The following is a 17,397-nucleotide window of genomic DNA, read 5'->3' as shown; positions in this document are numbered from 1 at the left end:
ATTATAGTGCGAAACACAACTAAAATATCATGCAAAACACAGTTAAAATCAAAATATTCATTCTACAAAATATCGATCATCACATTGATTGAAAGATGATACTTTAGAAGAAGATGAATGTTACATAAAGAGTGATGGATGCTTTGAAATCTACAACCATGGTTGGATCAAAACCAACCAAATGATAAAATTATAGTGCAAAACATATAGTGTAAATATATTGCAAAACACAAAGTTAAAAAACAAATTTAAATATAAAAGTAAAAAACCACACCATTGATGTTGCACCCGAATAATTCAGTAATCTTCAATTCTTGAATTGTGGTCGAGCTTTGCTTATCCCACATTGATGGAGAGATGAAAGATTGATAATGAATGATATGTTTATAAAAAAAGGTTGAAATGCCTTTGTGACAACTCATGAGGTTTGCTCCTTTTAATCAATCCTCCAAACTCATGGTATTCACTCATTTTGATTGATCCTCTAAACTCATGGAGTTAGTTCATTTTGACCGATCCTTAAAAGTAAATCAACGAATTACGTTTCATCTTAATTTAGGGGTCGTTTACCTAAATGCTTATCCGGTAAGTGCTTAACATTAGGAGTCAACACTATAACTTATTCTTATTGGGTAAGATTATAATACATCAAAACATATCATATGCAACAATTTACCTGGAAAGCGCTTACACGAGTAAGAGTCGTCATCCTCACTTACCGGGTAAGACTCTCTATCCTTATCATCGCTCTTATCGAGTAAGATTCTTGGCCCTTGTCATATTCATCCGGTGAGGAAAATTATATGATAAATACTTACAGAGTAATCGTTTAGTAAACGGTCCATTGGTTACATAATTTTTAGATAAACAAAACGATCATGATCACTAAAAAATGGATGGCGAGGATCAATACCTGATGATAACGGCAACAATGTGGTCACGTGACTGTGAAGTCACTCTCGCACTGGTGTGCCAAGAATGTGCGCGTCACTAAGATCTGAAAACAATGATGACTCCTTAAAAATATAAACGTGTACTATTTTTTGTAAATTGATACTTTGATATATCAAAATCATTAAAAAAAAAATAGGATTGTGACGTTAAATGATTTATTTTAAAAGTATGAGAGCATGTTTGTTTTTTCAAAATTACCTCTTAATACCCCTGAAGTTTGATTCGTTCAGACGTTTAGATATTAAGAACGTTTGTTTTATTTTTAAAATAAGAGCTTAAAAACTCTAAATGTTATCTGAAATTTTAAGTGGTAAACGTGTCGCTTAATACCTCTTAATCCTAATTTTCCCTTTATCAAATGGTTCATATTTTGAAGGTTGGGAGATATTTGTTAGCAAAAACTATTTATTTTTTATTTTTTTGTAAAAAAACTATTTGTATTTTATATTTTTCAACTAGTTTGACGGATTCCGATTTCAGGATTCATACGTAAAAATAAACAGTCTTACCGATCCGGATTTCAGACTTCAGGACCACCTCTTATAAATCAGAAGTGAAATCAGACTTCGGACTTCAACAACTTTTAAAAAACAAACACTACCTAAATCAAGTAAAGTACAGATATATGTAGCGGAAGTCTTTAGTTACTGACTGAAACTGTAATTAGTTCAAATGATTTAATTGAATTGGGAATACGAGTCATGTATATTTTATTTAAAAGTAGAGTTAAGAGATGAGATGTATATATACATGTTTTTAAAATTCAACAGGTCGTACTGACGATTGAAGAAATGAAAACAAGTTAAATACCAAAAATGATTAGTAGATTGCATCGATAAAACCTTGCCTAATAGTCTAAGGGGCCGTTTACCAAACACTTACCCGGTAAATGTTTGCCGGTAAAATTTAACATTTTTATTTACTTATCGTGTAATATTTTAGTCCATCAAAACGACATCGTATGCAACAATTTACCCGGTAAGTGCTTACCCGTGGTAAGAGTCGTCATCCTCAGTTACCGGGTAAGACTCTTGGTCTTTGCCTCGCTTTTACCGGGTAAATTGTATTGAGAGCTCTATATTGATATGTATGGTGGAGAACACCTACTGTGTTGATATGAAATATTACATAGGCCCTCTAGATGTATATTGGTCATAACTGAAATTTAGATTATCATTCCTTTCTAAAACTGAACTGAGTGAACATTAATTATGTACATCTAGATGTATATAAAATTACGACCTTGTGTGTTCATGTATATAAAATTAACAGTGAACAGTAATATATTGGTTTACTGATGTTTCCACTAGGGAAGTTATAGTTAGAAGTGTAATGAGAGATGTTCACAATTTGATCAATCCTAATTGTATGTCAGCACTACTGAGGTGCACTCAGATGCATTGGATCAATTATCTTCTAAAACGCAATTCATCGATGGGAATGAGATTAAAAGTGATTAATAGTTCAGATCTCTTTTTATGCTTCTCACCATAACTTCCCTTCTCACCGCAACTCAACCGATGCTATGATAATTTCTTTATTTTATTATTGATGATAATTCTGCAATGCCTATACTTAACTCAAAAATAGTACATGTAACTGATTATGAAAGTTAAAAAAAACATACACTTTCACTATTCCCAAATCATATGTTATTCAACCCCCTCAAACCCAACGCCATCGCTCACCATTGTGGCCCCCGTCTTCGTTTGCTTTCCATCACCGCCGTTGGTTCTAATTATTGATCCCTCTTTTTGATCGTTTTTGTTTTATTCTCTTTTTTTATCTGGTTATACGTATTCTATCAAATTGTTGTAAAATAGGGAGAATCAATAGACAAATGAAAAACAGATAAAAGAGAGAGAGATCGATGACGGGGGCCAACGACGACGACGAGTTATATGGAGAACGGATGACTATGGGGGCGGCAAGGGGAAACGATGTTGTTGGAAGAGAGGGCTTTCAATGACGTAGGGTTTGGGAATGATATAACTAAATTAGAAATTTCATTTTAAAACTTTCATGAGTAACCAATTTCTATAAGTTCGATGGTTTACTTATTTAAACAAATATTCAATGACTTAATCATTCAAATTGAGAAATTTCAATGATTTATTCATTCGGACAAAAAAATAAACGACTTAATCATTTAAATGGAAAGGTTCATTGAGTTTTTATATAGTTTTCTCTTTTATGATAACTAGTTTTGAATCCGTGCAATGCTGCGGGAGCCGTGAAGTTTAACGATTTTGAAGTTTCACTGGTTTTATTAGAGAATATTTAACGACGATATAAGTTACACTTGCTCTATACATATTAATACAATTTGAATAAATAAGAGTTATGGTTCCAATTATAGTATATCGTTGAAAAAAATTGTATGACAATTTAAAATCCAACATATTTAAACGACTCCACAAATGTGTTCCATTTACACCAAGAGCAAAGAATCAAGAGATCGAGAGCTAGACCGAGAGTTCTAGAGCAATTGAATGAGAGATGAATGTGAGAACTTTTATTAACTCATGGTGAATATCAATTTGAATATAACCTTGGGGAATGGGGAGAAGATATAGAGGTATGAGGGGGTGAAGACATGAGTAAAATGTGTTAAAAGTATCTTGAGAACATGAAAAAAAGAAGTAATAATGTGCATTGGTAACTTGTACTATATGCTATTTTAATTGTAGATTAATAGATTTTAAGACTGAATGCATAAAGTAATAGTACTTAATGCATTATAAGTTTTTAAGACTTTTAAGACTTTGTGCATAAATGTATGATACTTTGTGCATTAAAAATTGTTTTTAAGAATTTTGATAAATCTGGTTTATAAGGTAGTATAGATATATATGGTTATATATTAACTAATTACATTTTATTTATGAAAAAAAAATAAGGTAATGTATATAATTATAATATTAGTGTATATATATAATCCAGTAAATTACATTATTGGTCCATGTGGTTTTTTGGTTGTTATTACTAAGGTCTCTCGAACACATGTATCACATTATCGGTACCTATGGCATGCAAAAACACACTTTCGAGTGGTGAGATTATTTCATTATAAGAAACAGAGACATGGGTGTTTATTTTTCATAAAATCATCATTGGTTTATTGGTTAGTTCTTTACTTTTCATGTGTAAGGTCTTATGTCCATAGTCTTTTATTGCAATTTTTTTTCAAAAATATAATAAATCTGAAATAAAAAAGCTAAAAACTAAGGAAAATGATACAAACAAGATTTGAATCCAGGTCTTGGTGGGAGAAAAGCCATGCAAACCAACTCTACAAAGGGAAACTTATAGCACCACTGTAGTTTCAAAATATATATTGTTGCACAAAACAAAATGATACAGTGGCACCTTTTACGACTTTATAATTATTTACGCTATGACGGAGGAATGAAGTGGTGGCCCTTGCCACTGCATCCAATAGAGCAAGTCCGCCCTTGTAACCCACTGCCACCACCAAATGTCGAACTCCACGTCCATCTCCGTTCTCATACACCTACACAAACCCATACTCTTCTTCACCCCCTCGTAACTTGCCATCTCCTCCACCTCTCCTTATAAACCCACCCCACCATGAAACCCGAAACCCATCTAGAGGACCCCCTTTCATCGACATCCATCTCCTGTAAGCTCACAACATAAACAACGAAAAGGGAGGGGAAAGCGCTAACTAACGAAAATGGAGGCAGAGGTCGATGATGAAAATGAAGGTAGAGGCTCGTGACAAAAATAAAACAGTTAACAGACGGGTTAGGGACTTCATTCAACCGTCTTTGTGACTGCAAGTGTATACTGTACAAATGTATTTTGTGCATGAGAGATAGACTGTAGTCATTAGGGGTCGTAGCGATAGAGGTACATCTTCGTGACACAAGGAATGTGGAGGGAGAGGGGTGGGATTGCGTAGGGACGTGGGGTGCTGTGTTTGCATTTAATATACGTATATATAACCATAATTAATACTAATAAATAAAGAAAATTGATAATATATACTAGAGATTATTACATTTTTTGGTCCTAGTAGGAAAAGACTGAAAATGTTAAAAGACAAAAATGCCCCTAACTTAACCGATATAACAATAACTTTTTGATTACGTTGGAAGAAGCAACTCGGGAGATACGTTTTTACATAACTAGAAGGGTGCTCGCATAATATAACGAGATATATCTCAATTTTAATGTTTCGTTTTATTATTTATCTATGTAGATATATTACGTTTTTAGCGGTTTTGAGAAAACGATAATATTTTTTTATTCTTGAACAAAATAAAATTTTTAATATATCAAAAAATTTTGAAAAAAATAATATCGATATTAGTATCAAATTTATTATTTATCATTTAATAGTATAATTTTTATAAAGATAATAATTCAATATTTTGTTATAACTAATGATTATCATAATTATATTTTAGATTTTTTATATTTAAAATTAAATGTCTATCCCATATTTGATTATGTTTATATATAGTTAATTATACAAATTCAAAAATAAAGTTTTAATAAGTTATACTTACGAATAATTTACTTGTGATCCTGAATTTTAAATAACATACATAAATAAACAATATGTTATACATAAAACTGATTTTTAAAAGTTTTTATCAAATACTTTATAAAATAACATAGATACTTATACAGATGGTGTAATAAACTAATTCAAGACTAGTCTCAAACAAACCACACGGACTAGAAATGTAATTTATTCTAATCTAAAGTTAAGAAAATAGATCCCCCCCCTCCTCGTATATCATGCCCATTCATATTTATAGGGTCGGATGCAAATGTCGACTCGTTTTATAAACCCTAAATAAATCTTTGAACGCAGTCTCGCTCCTGCTCCAGTGCTTCTATCGATTCTGTTTGTAAAAGGAGCCATGCCGCCAAAGGCTGCGAAATCGAAGGAAGCACCCGTAGAAAGGCCCATTCTTGGTCGATTCTCATCGCATCTGAAGATTGGGATTGTTAGTTCCTTACAACTTTTTATCTGGCATGAATCACGATGATTATTTGATTCTTGTATCTTGTTTTACACTTTTTAATCTGATATAGTACAAATCAATATGACTTTGTTCCCATTTTTATAGAAAAGTAGATGTCTGGGATTATCATTTGAGATCATAAACTTCCGGCTTTAGCTATTGGTTTCATTAGTATCGTAAATAGGAAGCATAGACGATATTGTTACTAGTAAAGAAGATCACAGCTTGGGGTTTATGTGTTGGATTCTCGAATTGTGGTTTACTTGCCTCAGTTCGACCATTGTACTAGGATCTGGGATTTTTACGATGTAAACTGTTTTTGATATTATTGAATTAATAAGGAATTACATTGCCTAAATCAATTGATTGATGGACAAGTGTCTAGTTTAAACGGGCCAGCTTCTGTCGAAAAGGGTTACACTGCACCTCTACTGTCATTAGGATATGGACTCATGCTGTTGTTTACTACTGATTTCAGGTTGGATTGCCTAATGTTGGGAAATCTACTCTCTTCAACACTCTCACTAAGTTGTCAATTCCTGCTGAGAACTTCCCATTTTGTACCATTGAACCTAATGAGGCACGTGTCAATATTCCTGATGAGCGATTTGAGTGGCTTTGTCAACTATTCAAGCCAAAGAGTGAGGTAATATATATGCTCTGCTTCTATACAAAGTCATGTGTAATTTAGTGTGCTTGCCTTGTCTGAATATTGAGTTATGTACTATTCCATGTCAAAGCATCAACATCATGGAGTTGCCAAATTGCCCATTTGAATGCCAAAAGAATTTATTTATTTGATGATGTGCTCTTCATCTCCACACTAAATTGTTTTGGCGCATTTATTTACTCTTGCTTTGCTGGACAGGTCTCTGCATTCTTAGAGATACATGACATTGCTGGGTTGGTTAAAGGCGCTCATGAAGGACAAGGGCTTGGAAACAATTTCTTATCTCACATTCGTGCTGTTGATGGCATATTCCATGTGTTACGTAAGATTGCATTTTGTAGTCCTTTTAAACCAATTTTCAGGTCATATGGATTTTCTGTAAATCTTACAATACGTGTTTATTTTTAGCTTACAAAAAAGTTTCTGGGAGAGGGAACCGAAATTCAAGACATTACATGTCATATTTTTTTGCTACTTATTTTCTTTTCGTGTTGTGCTTTTGTTTATTTGTTTTTGAGGTGTGAGTACGTTTCTTGTTGTATATTTTTATATAATAGGTGCATTTGAAGACCCAGATATTATACATGTTGATGACTCTGTGGATCCTGTAAGAGATTTAGAAGTGATAACTGCAGAATTACGGCTGAAGGTGTGTTCTAAAATCCTTGAGTGGTCACATCTCTATCTTTCTGTTATGTGATACGTAGAGTGCCTTTGTTTTGTGCATTTCTTGATTGACGAGTAGTACAAGATTAACTATCTTCCTTTTAATAACACCTAGGGCATCAGCTGTTTGTAGCATTTACTAGCTGACAATTGCATAATGATCAATGATGACATCTTTTACTGTACTTCAATACATTTAAGCGGTATTGGACTCTTATGGAATAATTCATGTTTTAATCATAGTTCATGCCGTTCATGGAAGATGATTATTCAAGGTGAAGGTGGGAAAATAGGTGGATTTCATATTTGTCTTGCTTACAATGGGTTAGGACTCTATAGTTGTTGAAACCATATTACATAGGGAAAATGGTGCAAGTCTAACATTTAATAAGATTTCTCCTGTATCTAATTTGAGTAATTTATATCTTAATGTAAGGAGTAGATCTTGTTTATGGTGTAGGCACGTGAATTGTTATTAGATGTTCAAAATGTATTATGATGTTCAATTCTCTGTTCAACTTTTTTTTACCTTGTATTGCTATCTATCTTGATGACTCGGGTGAAAATTTATGCATACATGTTTGCCCATTTGCTTTCACTTTATTTTTTCCATGCATATCTGTACACAACACATGAGTGGTGATGCCTTAATTCCCCTAAAATCTTTATGAACTTCTGATTTATGTGATATAGTGATAGTAGCATGGCTGCTACCACTGCATTTAACTGCCATGGCGTTGACGTTGATTGATGCCTCAACACTCTCTTGTTACACATCGTTTTTTTTATGGATTTTTGATACTCCTAACATGTAAAAGCTCTATACTACGACAATCCAGTAAGTTTTATTATCGTCAAGTATGGACCAAGTGGAGTGAGCTTCTTGGCAGTCATTCGGTTGGCACCCTGTCTTTAAATGTATGCACTACAAAATACCTGGTGAGATAATGATGGGGATGACAGAAAGGGCATTGTGGGAAATTACAGAAGGTTACATTAGGAATGTATGTTTTAACAGATAGTATATTTGAAAAGTATAGTTTAGACCTGAGCTCAAATATTTTTGGTGCAGGTGATCGACGTAGTTTGATTAGGCAAGTATTTATTGTTCTCTGAGGAGTGGATGTTGTCGCTCTTCAAATGATGTATACCCTTTCTTTTATTTAATCATTTTAGTGGTAGTAGTAGATTTGGGAAGGATTAGGTTTCCTAGTTGCAGTATATCTGGACTTAATTTTCTTATGGCAAATCGATAGTATGGGTATTGATCATTGTCGGTGGTGGAATGTGCTTCATGTGTGATACGTGTTGTTAACTATTCACATCAATGCCCCAAAGATGTACCACATGGAACTACACATTGGAACCAAGGTGTTTCTCACATTTCCATTCTCTTCCCCTATCTATCGCCCTTCTTTTTTCATCTTGCATCAGATGATTAGAACTATCCCAAGTCTCTTATACTACCCTCTTTTCTACCTATTCTTTGTCTTCTTCCCAGCAGATAGAATGTAGTTGAACATTCAAAGTTGTTATGGCTTTGTAGGTGAGTTCATATATATATCTATGGGATTTGATGATAAATTGCGACGGTACGAAGTTAACATGTGTAGCAAGTGCAATCGGTAGAGTGTATATAAATACTGTGTGTACTGGAATGATTATAATAATTAAGTGGAAGCAGGCCGTGTGTTTTAGTGATGCATAGGGATCTAAGTTTTCTTACCTGTAATTGACTAATGCCATTTTGAACCAGTTTTTTAACTACCGATCATAATGTCTGGAAGCTATAGTGCTACATGGATTTAGTAAATTTGAGCATGTAAAAATATTCTGCAAGTAGTTAATGATTAGAAAAGAAATATCTCTGTTGCGAAATATGTGAGAAGGTGAAATTAGCACTAGTGTGTAGAACGTAATTCACAAGTGTTATTGTTCTACAACAGTTATAAACTGAAGGAACTTTAAGAGTAGTACTACCACAAGTTATTGGTTCACACACTTGGTCCTCACAGTTGATCTATTTTTCTTCTCTTTTAACACAAAGATAATGTATTGTCTTTCAGTTTCTCTATGTTTTATCTACATCTGATACCTAGTTAGAGAACTGTGCTTCAGCGCTTTTTTTATTGTGGGATATGGATGCTTAATATTGGTTGTTCTGTGGTAAAGGATATTGAATTCATGGAAAGAAAGATTGAAGATCTTGAAAAGAGCATGAAGAGGAGCAATGACAAACAGTTGAAAGTAGAACTTGAATTGTGTGTGAAGGTAACTTCATATATTCATTAATGCTAATTGCTAAATTCTCTTATTAAAATATTGTTCCCTTTGCAGTTCATGTGCATCTGCTGTGCTGATCTCTAGACGAAAATTGTTTTATTATTGTGCCCGATATAATTCTTGTCAAGTCATATATAGTTTTCTTGATGTTCTCAATCACACAATTAGTTCTATTGCTCTTGCCTTTTTGGTTTACCTGATATGAGAACTTCACAAGGTTGCGTTACAGAGATTTGTATAAAAGATCATTGGTAGCACAGTAGTAGTACCAGGCACAGTTGTATATTGTCAAATGGTGATCTGTTCTGAATCGGGTGTCACAAACTGACCTTGTTTTTGGTATTCACTTTCATTTCATTTCAACTTCTCATATAGAAAGGATGCTTAACCTGCTTTAACACCTTTTGTACTATTCACAAAGGTTTTCAGCAATATATATATATATATATAGAGAGAGAGAGAGAGAGAGAGAGAGAGAGATAGATAGATAGATAGATAGATGGAGAGGACGTTTCAAAATGCAACCTATTACATTTGTACAACCAATGCAACCTCATCTGGGCTGTCCTTTTTTCCCTTCTCTTTTGTTTCCAGGGTAGTTTCGGCCAGTCACGCTTTTAAATACTTGCTACATTTTTTATTATTTAAATTAAGCAAGAAATTTTAACGGATTACATTTTATTTTATTTTAATATTGGATTGTAACTTTTAAATTGTATGTTTCTCTCCTAGTATGTTTCTTCCACTCATTGCATTCTTCCATATGAGTCTTCCATAGTCGTGATTTTTAGAGTTCATTCAATCGCATTTATTATGAAAGAGTTCATTGGCCCAGATATGTAATAGTGGTTACACCAATGAAATGGAATTCATTAATGAATTCTGAAACAGTGGACATACCTATGAAATAGAGTTCATTACCCTGGAGAAACATATATAAAGGTCATCACATTGGTCTATGAAACAGTTGTTCACCGTAGGACCCATATACTCAGTCTAAGACCTTTTCATATCCCCTTTGCTTCATGAATCATACAACACTTATTTCTATAGGTTCATGAAATATACAACAGTAGGTTCATGAATACTACAAACACAAATGAACCAGGTTTAAATGGCAGTGCTCCTGTAGCTGAAAACACGTGAGGAGTCTTTGGTTTCACAATATTCATCGTCTTCATCGTCTATTAAACCAGGTTTGAATGTATTTTCCCCCTAAATACACCTGAATGCCTCTCATTTTTTAAAATTAAATTTTAGAATATTTATTATTAATTACTTCTGCATACATAAAATCTTAACTGCAGATGAAATAATGAAGGGATAGGATGAGGTTGCATTGGTAGGTTGCATAATAAACCACCCCTATATGTGTGTGTGTGTGTGTATATATATATAACATAAGGAATTTGCACAAGCATTGCAATCTAAGAAATGTGGGTACATTCTAGATGGTTGAGTAACAGCATGTCGGCTCCAGCCATGCATATATTGTTTTTTCATAATATATTATTTCAAATACATTTATTATGCGTATATCATTTGAAATATGGGTAAATTCTGGAAATTTGGATATATGTTCGGGTAATGTTGCAACACGTTTACCTACACTTGCTGCCAATTACAGATATAATAAGAAAGAATTTATTCCATCATTAGCACCAGAGAAATCTTTCTTCTCCAAGGACAGGTTTTCTTGATCCCAAAGCAAATCTTAAAAGTGAACTAGTAGAAGAAGATAAACTCTGGTCAGTGGTGATTCTGGAACTATGCTGTTCCTCTATACGGGCTTCAAGTTTTCCTCAGTTCGGATTACGGACTGGTTTTTTCTATTGTTGTTCTTTTTCCATTTTGTTGGCCAGGAGAAACCATACTCCCTTTTCAATATTTATAGGGTGCAGAAGTAAGCAGAGGTAGTTCTGATAATATCTCCTGGACACTGATTTGATGCTACTTAAATATATTGAATTTTCAAATCTAGCTATAGAAATTACAATTAAACCCTAAATTATAGAGCTGCACTAGGTTGCACTTTTGAGCTATTTATGTTTTTTTTTGTCATTTTCAGTAATTTTTGAACTTCATTAACCTATTGTTATATTGGTATCATTCATTGGATTGTACTTTATGTGGTGACCTTGTGCATGCCTTTTAGGTTGTTGCTAAGTTCCTTTTATTGTGACAATTGTTTTTATTCTTAGATGTACATGCACATCAATAAAAGTAAGTACACAGGATATAAGAAATATGGGGACATGATGGTGGATCCAAGGAACTTTTGGCTTGCCGTAATTAACAATATTGTCGATGTAAGGATTACCATAGTAGTGACTAAAAAGTCTTGCCATTCTTAAAAAATTACTACCGTCTACCGCCCTTGTAAAATATGGTTCTCTTTCCACAACAATTTCCACTTGTCTCTTGGATAATATCATCTTGTACAATTCTGTAAGTTGGAATCAATGAATTCTCATTAACTTCAGGTACCTTGTTGAGTCAAAGCATATGCGTTGCAAAAGTTGTGAGATGGGTTTACTCACATCCAACCAAGCTAGTTTATTAAGATACATTGCTTATATAAATATGAGATACATTTTCTGTGCGAATGTTTGTAAGGTCACACAATCTCGTCATTTAGGCTGTTGGAAATATATGCTTGCTACATTATATGTGAATTATAGAAGAGAAAAGGTCAAAACTCATTGCTAGTGCCTGCAAGGGGATAACTTTTGTTGTGGTAGCCCCTCTCCTCACAAAGATTCCCTTCCTCTCCGAGCAAAGGGGCTATAACATCACCTCTCTTATGCTGCAATTGCTTACAAGTTTCTGCTAATATTGGACTGTTGTTTGTGTTTGAATGGCAAACTTCCATCCCAAAAGAATTTTATGGCTTGACAAACATTGTATCTTTCTTAATCGAAGTACTTCTGATTTTTCTTTTTTCTATTTGTACGTTTTCTAAGGCAAGTGTATGGACAATAACTGTGCTTGGTTTTCTACAGGTCAAAGCCTGGCTCGAGAGTGAAAAAGATATCCGGTTGGGGGACTGGAAAGCAGCAGATATTGAAATTTTGAACACTTTCCAATTGCTCACTGCAAAACCGGTTGTTTATCTGGTAAATCCATGTGTTTTGGCAATGTGTATTATTTGAACAAAGTATTCCTTGAATGCCTTGGTCCACGAATTAATTGTTATGCAGATTATAGGTGTCCCAGTTACTTGCTTTACCCTTTAATATTTCTTGAAACTGGTGAGTTCTGTTTGTTTGGCTTTAAATAAGTGATACTTTCTTGTGCAGGTCAATATGAACGAGAAAGACTATCAGAGAAAAAAGAACAAGTTTCTACCCAAGATTCATGCTTGGTATGTTTAATTTACTTGTTACATTTTTATGAGGGATATTCGTTAGGAAGACATTTAGAATATGGACACTGGAATTCACTTGCATTCATTTTAAAAGCATATTAGAAACTGGATTTTACTGTTCTACAATTATAAATACAGATTGGATTTTCTCATTGTACTTTAAGGAGTTTTCTAGAACATACCATGCAACAAATCAAGGATTTAAAAATATGTCCACACTCACTTATACGCACCCCCATATCTGAGGTGAGAACTTTCATGCTGCAAATGGTGCATCCTATAATTAATACAGCTTTCTTGTGAGGAAGACCCATTCAGTTTAGTCTACTTCCAAGATCTTCTTTGCAATCAGTAGAAATTGAAGAAGGTGCAGAGGCATAGAGTTATATGAAGAAGCTTGTAAATACTCATTTATGTTATATGAAGGAACTTTTGGTCAGAAGGGGGGGGGGGAGGGGGGCTTTACTAACATTTCTTTTGATTTCATTTTAGAACTATCAGGTTTAGGAAGATTAAAATTACCAAGTCCGTAAATGCTCCTGTCTTATATGAATGGGTTTCAGGGGTAAAAGGGGGTGAGGGTGGATTAAAAAAATTCAGTTTTCATAACAATATTCAAGGTTTGTAGAGGGAATACTTAAATACTATTTTCTTTTATTTTCAAAATGAATTCAGCATTTGTGCTTGTTATAAATTACATGCCATTTTGTATTTAAATGATGGTCAATTTCTAGTTCAAATTATTGAAATTGTTGGTGATTAAACTTTTGATTGATAGCCAAGCATTTCATAGAGTTTCTACAATGCTTATAACATATCTTTTCTTGATCTGAAAATCTACACTATAAGTTTCAACATACTACTTTTTGTAGGGTGCAAGAGCATGGGGGTGAGCCAATTATTCCTTTCAGCTGTGCGTTGGAAAGAAATCTTGCTGATCTGCCAGAAGATGAGGTAGCTAAATACTGCGAGGAGAACAAGACACAAAGGTCAGTTCAGAGCGGGTTTTGTTGAACATCGGATAATTCAATCATGCATTTTACCAGCTTTACAAACAGTATTTTGCTTACTTGTTGGGTATTTGTGATTTTATTGCAATATCTTATTATAGGTATTTTTCGGATTTCATATGCGTACATGTTTTGAGTTTTGATCCTGCTTGAACCTTTGTATATAACCATCATTTAATGCTACTGTCCTCAGTTCTAATATTTCCAATGGTGAAATACTGTGAATATATGAAGATCTTCAATTGACAAAAACAGATGTAACTCGATTCTTTTTTGTGACACAGTGCTCTTCCAAAGATTATAAAGACTGGATTCTCTGCTATCAACCTTATATATTTTTTCACTGCTGGCCCTGACGAGGTGATGTCTTTTTGTCCTTTGCCTTCTCTAATAAGCGGAAAACAACTGATGGTGTTTCATACAATTCAGTTTCTGTTGACAACAAACAGATTATTTAGCAGGGCTTCTTGCAGTTCTACTATATTCTTTCTTTTCAATTTCCATGCATTTCTTAAGGCATTGCTTGGCAAACATAAGCTAGCTTATTTTTTTTATACACGTTTTATAAGCTAGCTTATTGAAACACCAGTTGGAATAGCTTATGAGCAGCTTTTTGACACTTTTCCAATTATAACCCTCATTAATATTAATTTTTATTTATTACTATTAATTATGAATAAAAATTAATTATTGATAAAAAAAAAATCATCATCACTGATATTAATAAATATTAATTAATAGTAATTAATGTTAGTTGAAAATAAAATTATGAATTAATTTTAATTATACATTAATATTAATTATTTAGAATTATTATCAATCATATCATTTATTTTTATATTATTTTATAACTATTATGCAATATATTTAGGTATCAAAAATAAAATATAACAATTCTAATTATGTTTATGTAATTTACATTAAAATTAAAGTTATACTTATTTTGTTTCATAGATAATAAAATTGTGTTAAATGATTTTAATAAATATTTAATTTAATTATTAATTATAGTTTTTGAAAATAACTAGTTAATTAGGATATGGGATTTTGACCAATTTTATTTTTATTCATATTATATGTAATGGTTATTTAAAATCATACATTAGTATAGATTTTTTTGGTAAAATTTGTTTTAACAAATCCAAAATTTATAATATATATAATAATCAATTTAAAATTCTTTTAATTAATATATTATATTATTTTAATTTTTCTTTACTATCTTGTTTGTATTAATATATTATATTATTAAATACTTGTTTTAATTATATTATAAAATATTGTGATTGACTAATTTTTCAAGACGCCCTTTTTGGTCATTTTACATGTTTATCATCTAGTTTTTGCCAAACATGATTTGTTCATCAGGTAGCTTATCAGCTACTTTGCCAAACATAGCCCAGATACACAAGTGGTTTACCATAAAACTAGGAAACACCAGTTACATTTCTCTTACTTTCGTCATAATGTTCCTTGTGGAAGTTAGTCGGTCCCTGTAGGTTTATGTTTAACGTCTTGCTAAAGTTTGATTCCTGCAACATGTATCTAATCTAAAGTTGATGTTCCCGGTTTTCGTGTAGGTGAAATGCTGGCAAATTCGAAGGCAGACCAAGGCTCCTCAAGCTGCAGGAGCAATTCATACTGATTTCGAAAGAGGATTTATATGTGCTGAGGTTACCTTCAATCTCATAATTTTTTAGAAAATGAAGTCAGATTCTGATATTTTATAACATGTTTTCCATTAATGGTTGCAACTGTTCTTTTATATGCTTGAATTGTGTTTCTGCATTCTTGATTTTGAGGCATCACCCAGAAAATTCTCAAGTAGTAGGAAATCTTGTATTGGTATTTCTTTTTACAGGAAATTGTCAATTAACAAGTCAATAATCGATAAATGGGAGGTTAAATATATATTAGATAATGTACACAGACAAATGATGTGATGACCTGCTTTCTTATACCTAAGTTATATTCCTGTATCTTTCAAGTATCAACCTTGAAGATATGAGAACTCACTTGATATGTTACAGGTAATGAAGTTTGAGGATCTTAAAGAGCTCGGAAGTGAGCCTGCTGTAAAGGTATTCTCTATATGCGATAAAATATATTCGTTTTCATGTGTCTCACGTGGCAGTTGTTTGATAATAGAAGAGAAATTATGCAGGAAGTATGGTCATTTACAAGTTGTACATTGTGACATGTGTAATCATGTATTTACAATGTACATTTTGAACACATATGTTCTATAAGTCGGTGAGCATTCACGGGAACCACCTCTCCATCCCTAGGGGTTGGTATGACCTACCTCTTGGTGGGATATACGTTTGGTTTAGAGCTGTTCACAGAAAGTACAACCCACTAGACCTGCCCGTTAGTAAAGCAGGCTTGGACAACCACTCTTGCAAAATTCTGCGGGTCCAAGCGATGAACTTTTCTTTTGGACAGGCACACCCGTCACCATGTGTGTTTATTTTTTTATAACTAATTAAATTTTATATATAACTAAACTGTATTACTTTTTTTTGTTATAAAAACTTTAGAAGCCCACTTGACTGGCTTACCAGTCACCTCCCAAATATATACCATATATTCTTTGTCATAGTAAGTCTCTGAATCTCAATTTTAAATGTAAAAGGTTTTTAGAGCTGTTAACCTGTGGGAAAACCCAGTCCTTTTGTAGGGCGCATACGGTGAAAGTTATCAAGCCTGCAAGAATTGGCTTGGGTTTGCTATATTAGGCCCGTTGGACAAAAAATAAGTTACCTAGTCGGTGCTCAGCCCAATCCCTCAAACGAATACCTCTAGTTTGGTTTATTTTGAACAAATATGTATTAGATGATAGAACTAACGATAAGAAGCATTTTTGATCGTGTACAAGAGGTTAAACATTCACCAATGTCAGAAAAACTCTACATGTGACTACCGCCTCTATTTCAAGAACTAAGTTATACTTCTCGGGTCATGTTTCTCTTGATGGCGTCCATGAAAATGTTGGATTTTGTATGTGCAGGCTGCTGGCAAGTACAAGCAGGAGGGAAAGACTTACGTGGTCCAAGATGGTGATATAATATTTTTCAAATTTAACGTCTCCGGTGGTGGGAAGAAGTGAGGTAAGTCTCTCCCTGTTGTTCTGGAAACAAAATCAATCCGCCGGGAGGATTTTCATTTGATCCGCTTGCTATCCATCCATTTTATTTGGAAAATGTACCAACTTTGTATCCGAGTATTTAGAAACAGGGTTTTTTGGCTCTAATGTTTCCTTTGATATAAGTTGTAATCCTTTGTTTTGAAGATGATGATGCAACATTCTGAATATTTATATGAAATAGAGAATGGGATGCATGCCATCACTAATGAGTTCATGTAAGAAACAACACATCCTTCCACCTTTTATATCCTGCTTTCTAGGGAGATATATGGCTACGGGTGTGTTTACTCAGGACTTAA

At 33.3% G+C, this 17,397-nt stretch overlaps 1 protein-coding gene across 1 annotated transcript; it reads left to right on the top strand.

Moving 5' to 3' along the window:
- Positions 1-5,725: 5,725 nt before the first annotated feature.
- LOC112522571 (obg-like ATPase 1) lies at positions 5,726-17,321 on the top strand. The gene is made up of 12 exons (XM_025131778.1): positions 5,726-5,936; positions 6,433-6,600; positions 6,823-6,946; positions 7,182-7,273; positions 9,463-9,561; positions 12,576-12,689; positions 12,873-12,937; positions 13,813-13,929; positions 14,235-14,310; positions 15,531-15,623; positions 15,981-16,031; positions 16,961-17,321. The coding sequence occupies exons 1-12, from the start codon at positions 5,850-5,852 to the stop codon at positions 17,057-17,059; spliced, it is 1,185 nt and encodes a 394-aa protein (XP_024987546.1). The 5' UTR covers positions 5,726-5,849; the 3' UTR covers positions 17,060-17,321.
- The last annotated feature ends 76 nt before the right edge of the window (positions 17,322-17,397 follow it).

This window comes from Cynara cardunculus (genome assembly GCF_001531365.2).
Source record: "Cynara cardunculus var. scolymus isolate 2C chromosome LG 12, CcrdV1, whole genome shotgun sequence".
In the NCBI taxonomy this organism is placed as follows: Eukaryota; Viridiplantae; Streptophyta; class Magnoliopsida; order Asterales; family Asteraceae; genus Cynara; species Cynara cardunculus.
This window is presented reverse-complemented; position numbering and strand designations above follow the sequence as displayed.

What these genes read in the sequence shown, in the direction of transcription:
- LOC112522571 (XM_025131778.1), top strand. Translation starts at nt 5,850, where the DNA reads ATGCCGCCAAAGGCTGCGAAATCGAAGGAAGCACCCGTAGAAAGGCCC. An exon ending in CAAAACCGGTTGTTTATCTG is followed by an intron (nt 12,690 to 12,872) that starts GTAAATCCATGT and finishes TTTCTTGTGCAG; the next exon opens with GTCAATATGAACGAGAAAGA. An exon ending in GAAGTGAGCCTGCTGTAAAG is followed by an intron (nt 16,032 to 16,960) that starts GTATTCTCTATA and finishes TTGTATGTGCAG; the next exon opens with GCTGCTGGCAAGTACAAGCA.